At 32.1% G+C, this 21,209-nt stretch overlaps 1 protein-coding gene across 1 annotated transcript in view; it reads right to left on the bottom strand.

Annotated features, from left to right (window-relative positions):
* Window positions 1-6,725: 6,725 nt before the first annotated feature.
* LOC124360287 (SLIT and NTRK-like protein 4) overlaps window positions 6,726-21,209 on the bottom strand; it is a 30,675-nt gene continuing 16,191 nt past the window's right edge. Inside the window, exons 5-6 of the mRNA XM_046813789.1 lie at window positions 13,877-14,097; window positions 6,726-11,350 (exon numbers count right to left, since the gene is read on the bottom strand). Coding sequence (XP_046669745.1) covers window positions 11,078-11,350; window positions 13,877-14,097 — 494 coding nt within the window. The 3' untranslated portion in view covers window positions 6,726-11,077. The remainder of the gene's footprint in view (window positions 11,351-13,876; window positions 14,098-21,209) is intronic.

Raw genomic sequence — 21,209 nt, 5'->3', positions numbered from 1 at the left:
CTAGTTGTTATTTTTATTTATTACCTTATACAATCGAAATTGTGAAATTTTTTAATAAAATAATTCATACAGTGAATAAAAAGTATCAGTTAAGGAATACCCCTTATTAACTTAACAGTTGCACCTAGCAAAATCAAACTCAGTATACATTTGTAGGGTACAAAACTGAACTTTTGGTAGGTACCATAAAATACCAAATTAAATAAAAATTACTTAACTCAGATTTAACTATTAATATCTTAAAATTATTTTTTATTGCAATCATTCCTTGAAAATATTTTATAGCTGCTAATTATTATAAAAAAAATAAAATACCAAATTTCGAACCTAACTTAAAAAATTTAAATGTAAATCCCTGTCAAGTTACACATTATTTTAAAAATCTTTGTGAAAGAAAATGGATAGCCAATAAAACTTAGGGTCACTGTGTCAAACCAGTACAAAATGGTGGCTAATTCAAATTTTAAACATTTTTGATTGGAAAAGTAATATAATTATTTAACAGTGATTATACCACTGGTAAACAACCAGACTTGATCTGGTGGTAGTGATAACCAGATCAAGCAACGCCGAGCGTGGCTGCTGCTTGGACAGGTGACCGCTGAGCGATCCTGTCCTTGCAAGCGGCCCGCCTGCCCGGCCATTGGTGGTGGTTCGGAAGTCACCTTTAAGCCGTTGGTCCCCAGGTTAAGTGTTAGAGAGGGCTTCTTAGCCCTAACTTCGCCTGGTAAAATAAGACATTCTTTACTTTACTTTTTTTTTTATTATATTACTTAGCAGAATCCACAACATTCCTAGCAAACTTTGACCTGCCTCTACAAACAAGGGTCTCCAGAAAGCTGCTATTGTATGAATCAAGCTAATGTGTATTAGTTTGTTGATGGTTTTCAAAAAGTTAAGAAGTGGTTATTCATTTAGTTATCTACTAGTTGTACAGTATAGAGTTCAGTGAATATCAACATTAATGATTTGAATGATGTGTGGTTATGTAAATCTGATTAGATCATATGATGAGGTGAGAAACTTATTCAATGACAAATTTCCAAATTACAACCATATTTCAAAATTGGGAATGCAAAACACCATAAAACGTTTTGAAGAGACAGGCAGAGTCAAGGAACTCCCAGAACTGGAAGACCTAAGTTAGCTACTAGCGATGAAATGTCAGGATAGATATGTTGCAATGTGTTGTAGAGAACTCAATGTCTCAAACTCGTGTTTCAAAAATTCAAAATATTTTCCAAATGTCAGTAATGTAAAGTTTTGCGCAGTAAGTTTTAAACTATAAAAATTAAATTAGTTCATGAAGTTTCTGAGGATGATTTAGATTGCAGAGTCCAATTTTGTAAATTAATATGAGGAAAATTTATCAATACAAAGAACATGGTATTTCTTCTTCTTCTATGGGGCGGCCTACTGTCATGCACTTAAGCCTCAAGGGCCTTTTGCGCACCCCGGAAGCACACCATGAGACCTACCAGTCTATGATTTCAGCAGTTCCACAAACTGCCTAAAACAACCTATCAGGTCCTCCTGCGGAAATTCACCACCTTTGTCCAAACCACCAAAGATGGCATACCGCGCTCTTGCTATTGTTAGACAATCAAAGAGAAAGTGTTCGGCAGTTTCATCCTGCTCGTCACACATTCTACAAAAATAAACATCCTCGTGAAGGAGGCCGATTCTGTGAAGATGCTTCCTCAGGTGACCATGTCACCTGATCAGACGGATGGTATTTAGTTGCTGGTTATGGTTATTTAGTTGCTAATAATACAGAAGCAAATAAATAGCATTGTTTTCACAGACAGTGTCATTAATACTAAATGGCAATGTAAATCGGCACAACTGTCGGTATTGGTCTGATGTCAACCCTCACTAGATTTAAGAGAGCATATGCAGTATCCAGGAAATTAAACATTTCTGGATTAATTCTACGATTTACCTGAAATGTTGCAACGGTGAATTATTTAGGCAGTTCTGTTAACAACAAATAACTTTGATGTTCCAGCAAGATGAAGCACTTCCGCACTACAATCAGGATGTCCAAACCTATTTAGATAACACTAACCTTTGCAGATAGGTAGTAGAGGAACAATCAAGTAGGCCTGAAAGTCACCTGATCTGTCACTCCATTGCATTATTTTGTTTGGGGCCACATTAAAGACAATGTGTATAAATTGAAACAACAGTGCATAAAACGATTTCAAGATCTTAATTGTGCAAGAAATTTAAAGACTTACACATTCTAAATTGTTTCATCTTGCCACTTCAGGATTTTACAACAGCTTAGCTCATTATCAGAGTGTCGACAGGGATCAGTTTGAGCATCCGTTATGAGAAAACTGAGATAAGTAACCCGAATGAACCTTTGTTTTACAATCATTATATTTTATAAAACATTTATTTGACTTTTAATAGATAATTCATTGAAAAAAGTTAAAATATATAACTTGTTATTTTTAACAATTTTAAATATTTTAAACTTGAATTAATCACCATTTTGTACTGGCTTAAGATAGCGACCTTTCAGTTTCATTGTTAATTTTCTTTCATTAAGACTTTAAAAACAATATGTTTGACAGGAGTTTACATTAAAAATTTGTATATTGTGATATGAATCGAAGAATGCAGTTTTGAGTTTGGTTTGTCGAGGTGTGGTTGTTAATATGAGGAATCCATATATTTTATTCACCATGTATAAATGGACAAATATTAAACCATTATGCTGGTAATAATTATTAATTTTTACCTTTTTAATAATTTTTAAGACAAAAGATATTTTTGAAAATGCTTGATCATAAGTTTTCTTATGTTTTATATTTTCAAATTAATATATCATTTTTGACACTTCTTCATATTCATTTACAGATATAAATAAGAAAAATTAGTTGTAATGCAGAATCTGAGTTATAAAATATTAATTTTACTTGAATTTTAAGGAATATTTAATTAACTAACAACTGGTGGTAATTATTCAGATTCAGGTTGCTGCAATAAAGAACAGTCAAATATTTAGTTTAATTGTTTCCACCCAAACATGAAAAGATATAAATAAGAAAAATTAGTTGTAATGCAGAATCTGAGTTATAAAATATTAATTTTACTTGAATTTTAAGGAATATTTCATTAACTAACAACTGGTGGTAATTATTCAGATTCAGGTTGCTGCAATAAAGAACAGTCAAATATTTAGTTTAATTGTTTCCACCCAAACATGAAATTTTTTGGTACTGGGTATGTGCATTCTGCATCCAGTGTGGATTTCTATCTGGCCAGTATTGTTAATAGTGACTATTAACATTTCTAATATGCATAAAAGTTGTAATGAAAAACAAAATTCTTTATAAATGATTTTGAAATGGATGGGCAATTGTCATTTTCTAAAAGTGCCAAATTCCCAATATTGTATAATAATTAAAACATTATTTTTATAAACTAAATATATATATATATTTAGTTATACTCAATAATAAATAGGAAGATATCAAATAATTTCTATATTTCGGCATAAGGTATAAGAACAAAATAAAAATCTACACACGCACACACGTGTGTGTGTGTGTGTTTATTTTGTTCCTATAGCCCTATTTATAATTTCCTGAAGATGGTTTAAGCCGAAATATAGAAATTGTTTGATATCTCCCTATTTATTATTGAAGATTAATATATATATATATATATATATATATATATATATATATATATATAAATAAATCAAATATGTTTTAGGATTACATTTATTAATAGGGGTGTTTGAAACAATCTTTCTGAAAGAATTGGTATTCGCTTGTTTCAAAATGCTGGAAATTATCGAGGAAGATTTATATGTGTACATGACTGCACAAGACAGGTTTATCATTGTGAACAGCTGAGATGTAATCAGATAAATCATCTTGACTAGGTTATTCTACTGCTGATCCTCTACGGTGACATTGGATGTTAGGTAGGTGTCTGTATTTAAAGCAGTTGCAGGAATTTTAGTCCATTTTGGCTTAGTTGTTGTACTAAATGATTATTACAAAAACAATGTATTATTTTAAAATTCAAATTAAATTAAATTTGGGAATAATTCATAGGAGATTGTAATAAAGTAAAATTTTGAAATAGGGAAGATAACCAATAGTAACAGTCAAGAAATTATTTAATATCTACTTGCTTTTGTACTGAATACAATTCATTATTTTAAATTAATTTTGAACCCGTTAATTAACAACTTTGAAAGAAGTGAATTTATTAAAGCACAAGTTCAAGAGTTGATATTTCTATAAGCGCAGAGTTGAATACAAGATAAAGTGTCTTACATTGGTTTATTACTGAAAGAAGTAAATAAATGGTTCTTTTAATCTTTTAAAGTAGTATTTGGTGTTCAACTGTTTATATACTTCGCTCAGCGAACAAAGATACTAACTTCTTTCATATGGTAAATTCAGAAGAGTTTATTTTTAATTTTAGTAAATAGTCATTGAGTTTTTTAGGCAGATTTGTATACAAAATCAGCCAATTTTAATTGTCCTCGTGGTAGAACTTGCTGAATATTTCTGTATAACTTCACTGAACATGAACCCCAGTGCCCAAAATCACACTCGTTCCAATGTTCATTGGCTGAAAAATTCCATTTGTTTGTCTGTCCGCACAATATTTTCAAATGAACTGAGCTGACTTGTTTGAAGCTAACACAGAGTTCTATATGGTACTTGTCTTTTTATGGGATTTGATTGGCAAGGAGAAAATGTATAAATAAAGGCAGAGTAAATAAATTTGTAAACAAACTGAGAAGGCTACAAAGAATCATATTTTAACATGTAACATTTGTATTTGTTACATAAGATTTTAATTATCCCTGTATAAGCTTCCCCTTGTTATTGGTTTTATTGCAGCTGTATACACTCTGACCTGATCTTTGCCCTCCTTTTATTAGTTCATAAGTAATATTTTGAATGATTTTATGTTTTATGATCTAGTACTTCATAAATTTCCCCAGACCTCCCTCTAGTATGGGGGAGGGGTTTCCGTACCTCCAACTCTCCGGTGTTTCGGACACCCCCCAGAGAAGATTGGGTGTGCCACTGACGAAGAAACATTTAGCTCTCCCCATGAAACTAAAAGGTTGCTATAAATAGAATTTTGAACTTGTTCGCACCTATGAAGGAATCACTGGAAGGAAACCAATTTGAGAGCAATGAAGAAATCGAGGAGCTCGTGTGCAATTGACTTGCACCTCACCCTTAAAATTTATATGACCAAGGAATACTGAACTTCCAAATAGGTGACAAAAGTGTGTAGATGATGCAGAAGAGAATATTAAAAAATTTCAAAAGAATAACAAATGTATATAGTTTTCAAATAAATTACTGTTTATGTTTGATTTGCCCTTGTAGTATCACGGGAAGTGGGCTAAATCTCTTATACTAAAACTTCTCAAAGTACTGCATATTTATATTAAGGTGAAATCAACCAGTAAAAATAACATGTGTATGTTCTCCTAAGTTAACAGAGGAATGTTATATTTACATTCTGTACTGTAGCAAGAAGTGAACTCTTGGCTAGATAAACTTGACCTTTGGCTCCAGCCTTGTAAACAGAAATTGTTGATAATCTTTCTTTGTTACCTTGGATTGAATGCAATTCGGATATAGCAAAAGTTTACTTTATGTCTTATGCTTTTTGTAAATTAGTTTTGTTCTAAATAAGGAGCGGTGAAGTTTTTTAATAACTATTGATAATGATGTATAATAGAGAAGACAAAATAGAACTCATTTTTATTCATGGAGTTTGCAAATAAAAATCTCCACAAAACAGAAGATTAAACTTATTTTACCCTGATCGAACAGTTTGTAGAAAGTACTAGACGGAACTTAATAACCAAGTTTCAGGAAATAGGAAGAATAGGTAGGACTGGAAGGCCTAAGACAAGGAGTTTTGAGGTTTTGATGAATTTTATCAATGAACTACAGAACTCATTACGAAGGGAGGTTAATCTTTATGATGTTTCATACTTTACTTTAGTAACAAACTTCCCCCATAAAAATGCAATTGATCCTTAAAATGAATGAAGATGATTCAGATCAAGTTATATAATGTGGAAATGGAAACTTTCATTAATTTTAAAGCGAAAAATTAAAAACATAGAAATAATTAGTGATGAATGCAGTATTTTTGTAAGTAGATTTGTAAAGTGACATATCTGTCAGTATTAGGGTTTTGAAAGTGTTCAAAGTATTCCGTGAGTCCAAAACCCATTACCTGCAGAAAGTTAATGTTTAGGCAATACTTTTAATAAATCATATTCTTTAACATCTATATTGAAGATCTAACTTGACTGATGCCAAATCAGTTTTCCTCACATCAAATAAATTGTACAAAATACGAGCGAGTCTGAAAATTATCTTATTCATTATACAGCGTGAAGGATATTCAGCCTACCCCAGTTTCAGGAGTTCAGCCTGAGTGTTGGTTATTAGATGCTTAATAAGCGGAGAGTGAATCGGAGTATTGGTACACAAATCACTTGTTTTTAACCTCTCCCACTAATGCTCGTGCTTTGCATGTCTTTCGTATATAGTTATATTTTAAGACTGGAATGATAAAGAACAATAATAAATATTATTCAGCTTCAGTGAAGTGTATCATCATGATAATAAATTAGTGTACTCTGTTATAAATAAAAGAATTTAGCTTATCTCCTAAATACTGTAGATATAGGTGTATAAGATGAATAAAGACAATTATTAAGCAATTAGTTTTAATATTAACATATAAAGTAAACATATCATCCTTCAATGACAATGCTGGAAGTAACAAAAATCGTTAATATGTTTAAATAATATATCAAGGAAAAATTCATAAATGTAAATAATTTATTTCATACGAGGAGTTATATCTAAGTAAACAAATAATCACAAACTTAAAACAAGTTAATACAATTAATTTATAAAATGATTAACAAAATGTACATAAAATAACTACAAGTAATAATGCATAAGAGAATAATCACTATCCAAGATGACACTGGACTCTCTCAGTGAGACATTGTATCTTAATTATATTTATGCTTTAGCTGGCAAAACAAATTATTTACCATTTTGTAAATAAATATGCAGTGTTAACGATTTTGTTTAATGCGTTAATAGTTAGTGTCATACTCTTAAGTATGTTTTGTCCTAAACTAAAATACAACAGAATAAACTGTAAATATAAAATATACATGCCCATTACATAAACATAACCAGAGGGAAAATACATTTATACCAAAACTACATTTAATTAATATGACTAACATCATATAGTCTACTATCAAAATTTTTGGATGGAAAGTAAAGTAAATCTAAAATTATTCAACCAATATGAACCAATTAATATTTTCTACCAATAGCAGACGGAAATTTTCCCCTTGATCGTAATTAAATAACAGAAAACATTCTACCAAATCAATTTACAAGGGGAAACAATTAAAAAAGATGTTCTACAAAGAAGAAAATGTAGAGTACTATAAAAAAGGATAGCAGGCAGCATGTACATGTGCTTTGTATTTAGTATTACATGTTACATATTCTAGTATTATACAAATATTATGGAATATTAAAGTTATAAAAAAAAACATAACTGATAAGGCACATAAGGTGATTCATTACATTTAAGTCAGTTATCTGACCATTGTTTAGTTTTAACTTTAATGATTTACTAGAGATTTTATGGCAGCAACTTTAACATCTGGAACTTTACAAGCAAATAAAAGCAATTGATTCCGTTTAAAGAATACATTTCCATCTAATATTACAAAAGGATTATAGTTTCAAAATAAGAGACAAACACAAATTTACACACAAGAACTTTTTTTAATACTTGAATTCACTAAAATAAGGATTTGTTTATAAAAATGCCATTGAACGTTTATATTGAGTGAAAACAGTATACAATATTGCCACTTTTAAGGCCATAAAACACAGTTTGTTATGTTACAGCAAGACTGTTAAACTGTTATTTATGTTCAACATTTAGCTATGTTGTGGTACCAGTTCCAATGGCTGCCTGATTGCTATAACTTGAAAAAAGTAGAGACTGTAGCAGTGTTTGTTTGAACTAAAAGAACGTGACAGTAACAGTGCTTCATTGGTACTGCACCTTAGTGTCTATAAAGCATATGGTGAATGTTTATAACATACAAGGAATTTAATGAGTTTCACAATGAGTGTTTTACCTTCCTTTATTTTGTTTAATTTTTTAGTTGGTATGGCAAGAACTAGTAGAAATAATGACAACAATAAATATTAAATATTATTGTTTCTACATTGAGTTACACTCTGAATAAACATATTTGTAATAATTTTGTATGATTGTACAAATAAACTCAGCATAGAGGTGTTACAGCATGGCCGTGAACCTGGCACTCAAAAGGGTTAATAAGAAGATTATAATTGTCCTAGCAGTTTGTCATAAATTGTTAAGCTTAATTTAAGCCCTAAACTTCAGATTACTCACCTGTAAACCCAAAACAACATCTCAGCAGATTTGCTTATTCTTTATTATATACAGATGATAAAACGTTTTACAATGACAAATAAACATTGCATACAGAATGTAAGGGCTGGCAATATTTACTGTATATTAACAACTTCACTTCCTGACTAAAAAAAAATCGATATCGCAATCCAAAAACTTTTCTAGTGTATGCTTTTGAGTTTGTCTCAAGTTGAATTAAATGCAAACAAAATGGATCAGGCAAGCCTGTTCCTACAAGCTTTTCTAAAACGAGGAAAAATATTTTAAACAATCACTTTGTCACAATAGCCATGCTATTGTGTGAGTGGTTTTTAGGTAACAAGTTTTATTTTTTTTTTAATATATACAGAGAGGCTGATAAACATAAACTTGATAGGCCCTTCATAGGAACTTATCTCTTTACTTTTACACAAAGAATTTTGTCCAAAATACTTGTAAGGGTTTTTATGAACACACTGAATTACACAATATAATTTTCTATATTAACTTATAAATGCAATATTTTAGAAACTATATGTTAATAAGTACTTATAAATACTTTTGTATACAAACAATATAATAGATAATTTTGGACGTCATGTTAACATAAATAAGTAAAAACAGATGTTGCAAATTATTTTATTAAAATAAAATCTAATCTTATACGCTGAAAATAATAAAACTAATATTGTAAAAACATTAAAAAATTCAAATCTAAACCTTAATCTCTTAAATCATTATTAATTAAACAAAATTTTGAAAATAGATTTTTAAATTTAAGTAGTTATGGCCAAATTGTATATTTTAATAGTTTAAATTATAGATTACTTTATTTGAACATATGTTTTAGTTGGTAGTATTTCTAAGCTATATTAGTTATTATATCTAATACATTAAGTAAAATAATATCAACACTTCCTTTTTCCTCATGTAATAAAGTAATTGGTGGTTAAGTATTTAACATGGCTGAAATGCATGGGAAGGCATTTATGTATTTCCCAAAATAACTTAGAAAGACATTGATTGAATTCTTTAAATTCATTTCTCTGAGTTACAACTATATCAAGAAGGAACGAAAAGGATTAAAACCCTATCATAAACTGTGACTTGTAATTTACAAAAAGACAATGTACAGTATATATTTCATTGTATTCATAACAATCCGATGTTATATTATTATGGTACAACATAAAACAAACAAGGATAACTTAGTAGTCTGTAACACAGGTTTTGATACTTTTAGAATTGAAACGAAATAATAAATCATACTACTACATATAAATTACTCATGTTTAAAAAAATTATTCGAAAGTGAATAGTACGGTAGTTACATTTTTTACATTTTGTAATATTAATAAATCAATTGGTATTTTTCCAAGAGTACTTGCAGGTAATATTCTTTTCTCGGCTAATGATGTATGCTTTCTGTATTTGCTGGCATTATAAAATTTCATATAATACTAAGGTTGTGTTTTTATAATAGTATCATTGACAACATTTTCTCCCGGTGCATTACTTTTTAGTATTTATTTGCTTTTTACTCCTAGATAAATATAACCCAAAAACATGCGTTTAAGTACTTTAAACTAGTCAAGCCTTAAATATGTCTGAGTAGTTTGAAGGTTTCATTGTGTTGTTTGGATAAAATTTCATTCCAAAAAAGGGACTGAGAATTTGGTTTGTATTCATCTTCAGCCCACAAAAACACTAATAATTGTTAACGTATTTTTAATTTTACAGTTTGATACTAATAAATTCTCAGAAACATTGCTGAAAATCATACTTTGAACAGTGTCTATTGATTGCCAGTTTTTCATCTTCTTAATTTATTTTTCAGATGAAAAGTCAGTTCTTGAGGATAAATATGTCTTTATTAATAAGCTCAAGACAATAAAATTAAACATAACATAAGGTGAATTTACAATTTTAACAATGGTATTAACTTGGTAAGTGTGTATACTAGACTGTACATAAATGTGTCATATTGTTTGGAGAAACATTTACAAGTCTTTAAATTGAATTGTGAGTTTATTATGTACAGTATGTGGCTGAGGAAAAATTAAGTATTGGAAATACTTATACAAGGTTTTATCAAACACTTCTTATAAAACACTTTACATTCTTATAAAACAACAACATCTTTTTTTATATATCTATAATTTTTTGAAGGAACAACTGAGCTTTGATTCCTGAGTTTAAATTTTTAATACAAAAAAGTACACATGTATTTATTCAATATATAAAACAATCACTAAGGCTATAATAAAGCTGCCTGAATGCATGCAAATACTGAAATATAACCATTATAAAATAATCGACAAAAGCCAGTCTTAAAATGTAAGTGGAAGGCATATGATATCACAGTGATCTTAAACTCTAATTCAAGTCTTGATAAGAGCCATTGTTTACCATCGTTCTAAACAAATGGTAAAATAAGACACACATACATTTTTATCAACCGTTATTAGGTTCAATTAAAAAAAATGTTATTACGGATTAAAACAACATTATGACTGGATTTAAAATCCTTAATCTCATTACAGTGTATAAACTACTCTTAGATAAAACTACAAATGAAAAAGAAATCATAGAGTAATTGTTAAACATTAATCTCTTGATCTTCTTGTTTTCCAAGATTTGTGTAATGGACTTTTCGAGATAAGGCATCAGTTAAAGGTTTCATCTGCGCCTCTATAGGTTTCCAGTTGGTGTAGGCAAGAAGAGCAAGAGTGAAACACAAAGCTATGAAGAGGAAAAGTTCTGTACCAGTGTGGGTGGGGGCAGGGGCAGGAGCAGCCAGAAGTAAGGGACACTGAGGTGCCGACACAGTTCTTGCTCGGCAGTGCAACCTTTCCTTGTTGCGGACAGTCACCTAACAATTACAATAAACAAGGATTAACATTTTACTAATTTACTAGCAATTTTACAAATTAGTACTGAAATGTTGAGTTACTTTAATGGTACAGTAGTTTGTAGTACAGCATAAAACAGTAAAAGAAATAAATATACTCAAATGATTTTTATAGCACGTTTATGACTTGGTTTGACTTCATTATACAATTTCATCTACTTTTTTGTTATGAACTTGAATTTGACTCTGAGGATACACAAGTAGTAAGGATACACATTTTTTCAGATTATTATTATAGTATTTAATTTAATTGCAGTGAGTTCACTAAATATTGAAACCATATATTTAGTACAGAGGGACTTATAAAGTTTTGATAAAGTAATTTTTCTCTCTCCACATTATTCTGCAGTTGACAAAAAGTAGGTATAAGCTACAATAACTGTAACATTCTTTGTTTAATTGACATCAACAATATAATAAACATAAACATAAAAATACAAATACCATGTCAATGTTATCACCAAAAAACAACTTGCACCTACTTCCTTCTTGAAAGGTTATGTTGAAGTCACAGTTTAAAATTCAGTCCTCCTTTCGTCTTCTCAGTTCAACAGCTGATCTCCAGTTATACCCTTCCTCTCAATAAACAATGGTAATACTTTTTGAACTCGACTTTCTCTAACTGATAACTTTTTCCCAATTATTTGTACTTTTCTAATAGCCATTTTTCCAACTTTCTAAGCAGATTTAAATTCATCAGAACCCCTGTTTAGTGGTTACAAAATGTTTACTGTTTGTCACCAGATCGGATTATAGCAGGGCCTAATATGACAGTCTTGAGTGTATTGTTTCTTCTCCAAGGTAGCTAAATTCTGCTATCAAGGATTCACTGAAAAATTGGTCAATATCTGCAGATTAGATTAGTTCCCAGATGACTATTTTTTGCTCGAGCCCAACAATTTTACTTGATTAAAAAACACTAATTCATTATTTTTGAATCAAAAGCTGTTGAAGAATAGTCAATCTCCAGTTCAAGTGTACTGTGTATGTGTGGTGTGTGGTGTGTGGTGTGTGTGTGTGTGTTGAGTCAGCAAGTTTGTTGTGATCTTACTGAAGGGAACCATTGAAAAAAATAGGAAAATAACAAATTTAATGAGATAAAAAAAATAAAGCTGATAAATTATAGTTTTTGGAGTTCTAACTCCATTCATATTGTACATTACTAAAATAAATAATTAGAATAAAGGATCATTGATTAACTTCACTGGGTATGTGAGTGCAAGTGACAAGCTTTGAAACATTTTTCGCAAACTGTCACAGCAACAAAAATGGACAAATTCAGTAAATTTGTTCCAACTTTCAATGTTCCCTATTTCAAACATGAAATCAACTGGATGTATGTGAAAATTAATTAAAAACATATAAATTAAATCTTCCTGCATATGGCTTAATTTACAAGGTAGACATATGGATCTATCAAATAACATTCTCTTATTAACCTATCCTGATTTGTTAACAGCCACCAACCTGATTGAATGCAAATAATGCTCAAGCAGTATAATACAATTAAACATAAATTGATCAATTGAGTCTACCAATAGAATTTCCCCACGTACAGGCTGATGTCCATGTGGGAATAAATTCCTACAAATAATTTAACATTTACTATTGTTATTTTTGTGTATATATGGTAATAAACACAATCAATTTTTTTTTTCTAGCAACAAATCAATCAATGATAATAACTTAATTTATTGACCAATAAATGAATGAAATAATCAGACCATTAGCAAAAAAGTTTGAGTCTACAAATAAAAAATGGAAGTCACTAATAAAATAAATTAAATCTTCTAATATGAACTTTGGAAACAAAATTTTGAAATATATTAAACATTTTGATGTAACATTCAAAATTAACACAAGTTCCTGAAAGGATAACCAGTGAAATCCATTGGAGGAACCCCATCTCAAACAGTACATTGAGACACAACAAATTTAAATTAGAATGCAGATCTACATGTTACAACAATTGTCGAAGATTTGAGAGGACCTGATCCCGGAATTGGATAACCAGAAAGTATCCCTAGAATTCACACACAATTGACAATAAAACAGCAATTCTGAAAAAAGAACTGATATCTCAAGCAAAAGTTAATACAATCAAACAATGGAGAAATATATAAAAACATATCTAATACTCAAAAGGAGAGTGAAGAACTGAATTTAGAGAATCAAATACTCAATGAAATAGATAATATCTTCTTCATGGCACAAGAGTAGAAATTTGAAAACCTAGAGGCCAATCTAAACAAATCCTGTATCACTGAAATTCCTATGTATACTTGACCTGGTATGGAAATTCTGGGCTCGTATCTGACTAATCACTCCCAAAATGTTTCAACAGGGCACACACTATGTTTAAGAATTACTAGCAAAATTAAAATACTACTCTGAAAGGAGCCTGTAAAAGATAAACTCGTCCCAAAGAAACCTGTAGCAAAAAATGTCAGTAATTTTACCTGAAAAACATCATAACACAAAACTTACCTTTGTAGTTTGAACCCAAGAGTACAGAGTATCACAGTCCCCACTGAGTGTGTTATTTGACAGATCAATGGTTAGAGAGTGATTATGAGAATGTGTGTACTTGTCCAACACTCCAAGATCTTCTTTATCCAAATGTTGTATGTTGTTAAACTCCAGATCTAAGAACCGCAGGCGAGGCAGACAATCCAGTTCAAAATGAATGCCAGTCAATTTGTTCTGACCTAGTTGAAACAAAGAATGTTCACAGATTATTAAATCACAATAAGATCAAATTACTGGACAAAACCAATAATGATATATTATACATTTTTACTAACTACTTTACATAAATCTTTCAAAATAAGTAGAGCCTTTTGTATTCAATAAATAATAAACATAAACAACTTAGTATATGAAATATTATTTCTTAATCCATACCACTAAAAACTACAGAGATGAGTTCATTCTGTATCTACTGCCAAAGTGGTAGTAAATGTGCTGTATAACAATGGTGCACTTGCAATAGTATACAAAGTTCTCTCTTTCACTGGAGTGGAAGCTATATCAAGAGTTTATAATGTACTACTAGGCTCGACACTGAAAACAATACCTTAATAAAAAACAGCATACCATCCTGATTCATTCACTGCCAGCATCCGGTTACTGGGCCAATAGAATGGAGATTATTTTACTACCAGTGATGTGATAGTGTGATTATAGTACAAAGTGTTTGAAAAGTCTGGGTACGGCTTAACCCTTTTAACCCCGACGTCTGTACTATACGGACATCGTAAAAATGGCGTCAACTCCCGACGTCCGTATAGTGCGGACGTGCACTTTTTATTACTTTACTGGCCACCTATTTCACCAAATGCTTTGAAATTTCACAGACTTGTGCACAAAGATATTTTGCTTTGAAATATATTAGTTTGTAATGGTTTGACTTCGTATTTTGTCAGTCTGTGACTGGGCAATTGCAGTTCGTCTCGACTGACTGCTCACGCTTGTTGCAGACAGCTGTATATCACGTGGTTGTGAATATTCCGTTTTCTTCACAGTTTTAGGTTAAAGCAGTATAAAGTACGGCAGTTAAAGTTTAGTTTATTATTTGTTTTATTTCAAAATGAGTAAAAGACATCGTTCAAAGTCTCCCGTAAGTGAAAATACAATAATTAGTAACCTAGTTGCAAATGGTGTGGATGTGATTAGTGACGACGATTTGAGTGATGGATATCTTGAAAATTTACATTTTGTAGTGATGTAAATATTGTTTTAAAACTTTTTTAAAATTTAGATTATGAACAGTTTTAGTTATTTTTTCAGAAATAACTTTGGTTTTATGTTTATTTTAAGTACTGTGAATTTCAAAGGTCTTGTTACATTGCCTTGCCCAGAAAAGGCAAAAAGAAAAATTTACACGGCTTTACAAAAATTGATGTTACTCCACTTGTAAATAAGGTAGGCCTATAATTTTTGTTTCCTTTTATTAAGGATTAAATATATCATAAAGTAAATGGGTATTTTTGTGTCAAACATTTTTTTATCTATATGGTTTCCATGATCAAACTTGAAATTTTTTCATTTTTATTTATTTTTTATATATGTATATGCATTTAAAAAAAAATACTTTCAAAATAATAATTTTATTTGTATATTTCTGTAAGCTACATGTATAAAGAAGTAAAACAAAAAAAGAATTACCTAAATATCTTAAAAAATAACTGAGTTATGAATTTTTTACAAAACCCTTACATTTTGTCTGAAAATGGCTTGGGATTTCTGGCACATCACTTGATTTAATGGCCGGGGTTAAAAGGGTTAATATTTTACAAACCATAGCAGATAACATGTATAAACTTTGCATAGTGTCATATGGCTATGTAAAATATTTTTCCTTGCTATTACCATGACATGCCAACCATGGGGTGACGGCCCACAGAGGAAAACATGGTAATCTTAAATGAAAGCATGGGTCGAGTAATCATTTGAAAGAGCTCACTTAGTAGAGTTGAATGCCGCAAACCACATCTCAAATGGTTTATCCAATCAGAAATGGCGGGTTGTTTTAGGTACACATTGTGAAGTACGTTATGCGCTGCCATTTCTGACTGGATCGTCGTATTCTGATGCGGTAGGCGGCGTTTCACTCTTCAAACAGACTTTTCAAACACCTTGTATGACATAATACACTTATATTATATTACACCATACTAAATTTTTCACTGGTTACTGTGGCCCAGAGGAAGGAGATTATCTTGAATATATTATTAGATATGGTAGTGAGGGTGCTAAATAACAATATAATATTCAGTAGTAGAGTTTAGTCTCTTACACTGGCTGGGATGATACTCGAAGAGGAAGGAGATTATCTTGAATATATTATTAGATATGGTAGTGAGGGTGCTAAATAACAATATAATATTCAGTAGTAGAGTTTAGTCTCTTACACTGGCTGGGATGATACTCAAAGAGAGTGGGAAGTGTAACTAAGTACGCCGTATTAGTAAAATGCAATGCAATTAGGTGTGATAACATGTGAAATACAGAGGTATGCCTCAATAACTGCGCTGAGCACAAAGAATTCCTGGAGGTTCCCTCGAAAGGGTCTATCCCCAGAGAGTTGATTGAGTAACAATGAGTCAGCAAAGGGAAATCAGAATTAAAAAAAATCTTAACTCTTCATTAACTGCTTGACTGCTATGACCATGTTATTACGCTTCCTAACAGCTGCTTCGCTACAAAGATAATGCACATTGGCATATAGTAATGTTTATTTGAACTCCTACAACTTCACAGTGGTGCTGTTTGATTGCTACTACACTCAGATGGTCAATTAAAAAACTATTATGATAGCATATGGAGAGGTTTTACATGGACATTAGAAATAGACCATTATTCTTTATCGTTTTAAAATTGCATTTTTCAAGTTGCTATTGCAAGTTTTGTAATTGTTGTGCTTCAGTCGGTAAGGCAGGAACTAGTTGCAGTTGATAAGGACATTTTAACAATTTTAGATTTGTCTGGCTGCGTAGCTCTGAGTTAGGCATTCAGCAGTGTTAGTTGCACTTAAATGATGAGGATTGAGATGCAGTTCCAATTTATCAACCGAGACCTGAGGTGACGAATCAGAAGATTCTGGTGGCAGCTTGGTAAGTAAAGGTATTGCTGATGTTGATAATGGTGGGCGAGAAACACAATACACATGCGCAGACTGTGGAGCATCTTTGTAGGGGGCTAATATAGGCTATCACAGCAACATTGAAAACTGCATTAAAGCTATTGATGGCCTAATACACAATCAGATACGCCTACTATAACGCATATCATATGGTATGAGAAACGGTTATGGTAATATCTAAAATGGATCTTAACCCGTTCACTGCTAAAAATCCCTATATAGAGTTCCCTATATGCTGAAATTTTTTTAATTTATTTTAACTTATTTTTGGATGAAATATGATAGAAATATATGAAAATTACTCATAAATCACCAAAGTTATCACTCTCTACCATTTTGGGAATGTGGTAACTGTGGTTACCGCTAGCTCCTGAGGACAGTCTTCCTTGCCAGCTCGTAACCCTAGTTGAACTCAATACTGGACTCTGTTGTACGCTTTGAACTTGGTTATTGTACACCACTGTTGGTCCCAGGGGAAGATGCATTGTGTTGCACAACCACTTACTACTACAAAAACTTTAAAAATCATTAAAAATAATGAAAAAGTCTAATGTGAAAACGAAGTGCATAAAAATGCGAGAAAAGTACCTCCCGAGGAGCGAGAAACACATCGTTGTGATATCTCGAGTGCTGGCCGCACACTGACCTCATTTCAGAACAAAGGCTCTGTGGTGACCACAGTTACCGCCCAGTCCTCGCGCAGCATAGCAGTGGTAACCAGAGTTACCGCTCGCAGCGAACGTGTTAGAAGATTCCAAATAGATAACTAGGTTGGGTATTGTTACAATACTATGTATTTTATTTTACAATTTCATTCTAACAGACAAAAGAACTCTAAAGTAACATTAGAACTCGGAAAAGATCTTTGATTGTTACATAAACCTACATAAGATATTTTGAATTTCACAAACCTACACAATAACTATGAACGATTGTATATTTATATATAATATAGAATAAATTTGATGTATAAATTTTTATCCTCCATCTAATTTGGATCACCAAACCAATTCATTACAAGAGTTTGGTTCATCAAAATTTCATTGTAATTAGAACAAAAAAGTTACTTGTTTCTTAAGTTGTTATTAGGTTTAAAGTAACAAAATAATTAATAAAGCATAAGGCAATAATTATTTTCAAAGACCAAAATTACAATTAATTATTATGTAACTAGTAAACAATACTATAACAGCCTGCACAAACAAGTCTGATGGTGGCTGGTTCCCCCACTACTGAATCCTCCCTCTACACCCTATGCTCATCAATATTGCCGGTTTTACAGTTGGAGGAATTTAGCTGTGCTCGTACAGCCCTAATACTACCCTTTCAACAATCAAACGCTATCTGTGTGGCGGGTTGCATTTACGTGCTAGCCGCTGAGATGAAGGCGCAACAATCTCTTTAACGACTTTAAACTCACGATTTCGATTTGCAGATTAGTATCGACAAATACGCTATTTTCAAAAACACGTTAAACAACACTATAACAACTGAAAAACAAGGATAAGTCCTATTATTGCTATTATTTGGTATTCTCTTATTATTTAATTTACAATCACTTCAATAATATTTAGTTAATTAAAATGCTAGAATATAATTTTCTAATAATAAATGTTACTTACAATGATTGTTTTTACATTGGAGTTCTTCAATCCCACTCAAATTGTCCTCCTCTTCTGGATCACTGTCACTGCTGTCTGTATCCGAACCAACTGATATAATAAGGGATTCTATAATATTGTCAATCTGGGGTTCTGCGGCTGCATAGTCCCTTTCAATTTTCTCTACATGCTTGCACTTTACTGACCACTCTTCTGCGCCCATACTTGAAATCTTGTCTTCGCATAGAGCTTTAGCTTGAGACATAGTGAAAGATGTATTTCTCATAGCCACACAAATTTTGACTTCGGCCCAAATTAACTCAATGGGATTGAGGTCTGGGTGGTAGGGTGGGAGTCGTAAGATGTCATGACCCTCTAGTTGAACAGTTTCATCCAAGGCGTACCGGACATGCTTTAGTTTATATAGCTGCACAAGTTTGTAGAGTTCAGGTAAAAGCATATCGTCGCAGAATGGTATTCCGTTTTATGAAAGCCACACCTTCATATCTTGCTTCCTACTTTTTGAAGTAGGAGCTTTATTAATTTGTATGTTATGGTAGGGCGCGTTATCGACTACCAGTACTGAATTTGGTTCCAAATTCGGTGACACTTTTTCCTTTATCCACTTCATAAATATGTCCCCATTCACGTTGTCGTGGTAGTCTCCACTATGGTTGCTTGCTTTCCAACAGGTAAAAGCATTGGGCACAAACCCTTTCTCTCCACCCGCATGGATAATTATTAGTCTCTCGCCCTTTGAAATCGGCACGTGTAACCCTTCATTTGAGCCATCCGACCAAGTTTGCTTAGATACGTGAGACGATAGTATATAAGATTCTTCTAAACAAATTATGGGGCATCCTTGCTCCCTGTAATTTTTCAACGCTCTCAAGTATGTTATCCTTTTCTCTCGGATTTCTGACTTTTCAATTAATAATCTCCTATTGTTTGCCGTCCTTCTCCAAGTAAATCCCAGGTCCTTTAATAACCACCTCAAACTTTTCTCACAACTCTGGAAATTTATTTTGTCCCTTAGCGCCTGCCTCAATAGATTTGCAGTCGGTATTCAATGTTCTTCAATATGGAAATTGTACACTAGTCTTCTCACTACACATTTATCGAAGTCATCTAAATGAGTAACTGTTGACGGTTTTTGTTTGGCGTTGTAAAACTTGCCTCACACAGGTTACTAACCTTCAAATATTTAAGTTCACTGTTTATTTTAGTCACAACTCACTCTGACACTCCAGTTGCTGCAGCAGTTCTTTGGCGAGCCTTTGACAACGGAATTTTAACAGTTTGATGGTCTGCCTCTTCCTTCATAAATGTGTAAACATTACTCACAATTTCGCGAGCCTGACTATGAATAGTTCTGCCTTTGACTTTCGACTTTAACTCATTATGGGTAAAAAACTCATTATTTAACATTATGGGTAAAAGCGAAGCACAAGCTACCACCACACTCAACACTGTCACAAAACAGACTGATTTTAGTGAGGGTGATGAGTTATTTGGGCCAACACGATTCCTTAACCCTTTTAGCCCCGGCGTCCGATATATCGGACAGAGGTGGTCTAGCTAAAATGCCCAACGTCCGATGTACCGGACGTCTCGAGAATTTAATGTAGCTGGCTAATAATATGTCCAAATGCCATCAGTTTCGGTATAGTAGTCGGTGAAGAAACGGGCTACATGCAAAAACAATAAACCTTCCAATTGGCATCGTATTTCGTCGTCGTTGAGCGTAGTTTATTTGTCGATGTCAGCTGTCAGACGACTTCAGTTGCATTGTTGTTGTATGCTCACTTACAACCTCAATTAGTTTGCGTTATTGAAAGCGGTTGTTTTTCGTGTGGTTTATTCTATTATTAGTAAAAAAACATGAGTAAACATCGTAGAGAAAAGTTACCAGTAAGTGAAAACACTTTGATAAACACTATTATTGGTACTTTGGGATTATACCGACCACACCCAGACATGAATTGTTATTTGACATTTTGCTTCTACTGATTACTAGATTAGCGTAGAACAATATTTCGTCAATATAAAACAGGAATTGTCTTATCGCAAACCCCTCCCCATCCTCAGACAGAGGTCAAAGTCGAGCGTCTAGTAGATAACGTGATTGCAGAGTCTCGCCGCCCGTTCAGCTGGTGCGTCGCTTTGTTGTACTTCCGTGTTTTACCTCTACATTTCTCCAAACACAAAAATTTAATAAAAACAAACATGATCAAACTAAAACTAAACTCTTTATTGAAAAAACACTCAAAACTTGTTTTTATTCTTGATCACACTCCGCCACCCAAAATGCGAGTGCCATGCCTTCGCGCTGATGTCAACGAAAGAAAAATATCCCTCGAGATAGTACCTATCAGTAAAATATCAAATTCTAGAGGATCTGATCAGAAATATAAATTGAATTGTAATGGAAAGGCAATTATGTACCGTGCAAATCATGTGATGCCGCGTGGCCTGTCGTAATCGGGATTCTTGAGAAAGATAAGATAACAGCGACAACAATACCGATAACAATGCCTGGAAATGCTTGTAAGTTTGTAATTTTGTAATTACAGAG

Source organism: Homalodisca vitripennis, chromosome 4, assembly GCF_021130785.1.
Source record: "Homalodisca vitripennis isolate AUS2020 chromosome 4, UT_GWSS_2.1, whole genome shotgun sequence".
Taxonomy (NCBI): Eukaryota; Metazoa; Arthropoda; class Insecta; order Hemiptera; family Cicadellidae; genus Homalodisca; species Homalodisca vitripennis.
The sequence above is the reverse complement of the archived record's forward strand: the minus strand, read 5'-3'. Positions and strand labels throughout refer to the sequence as shown.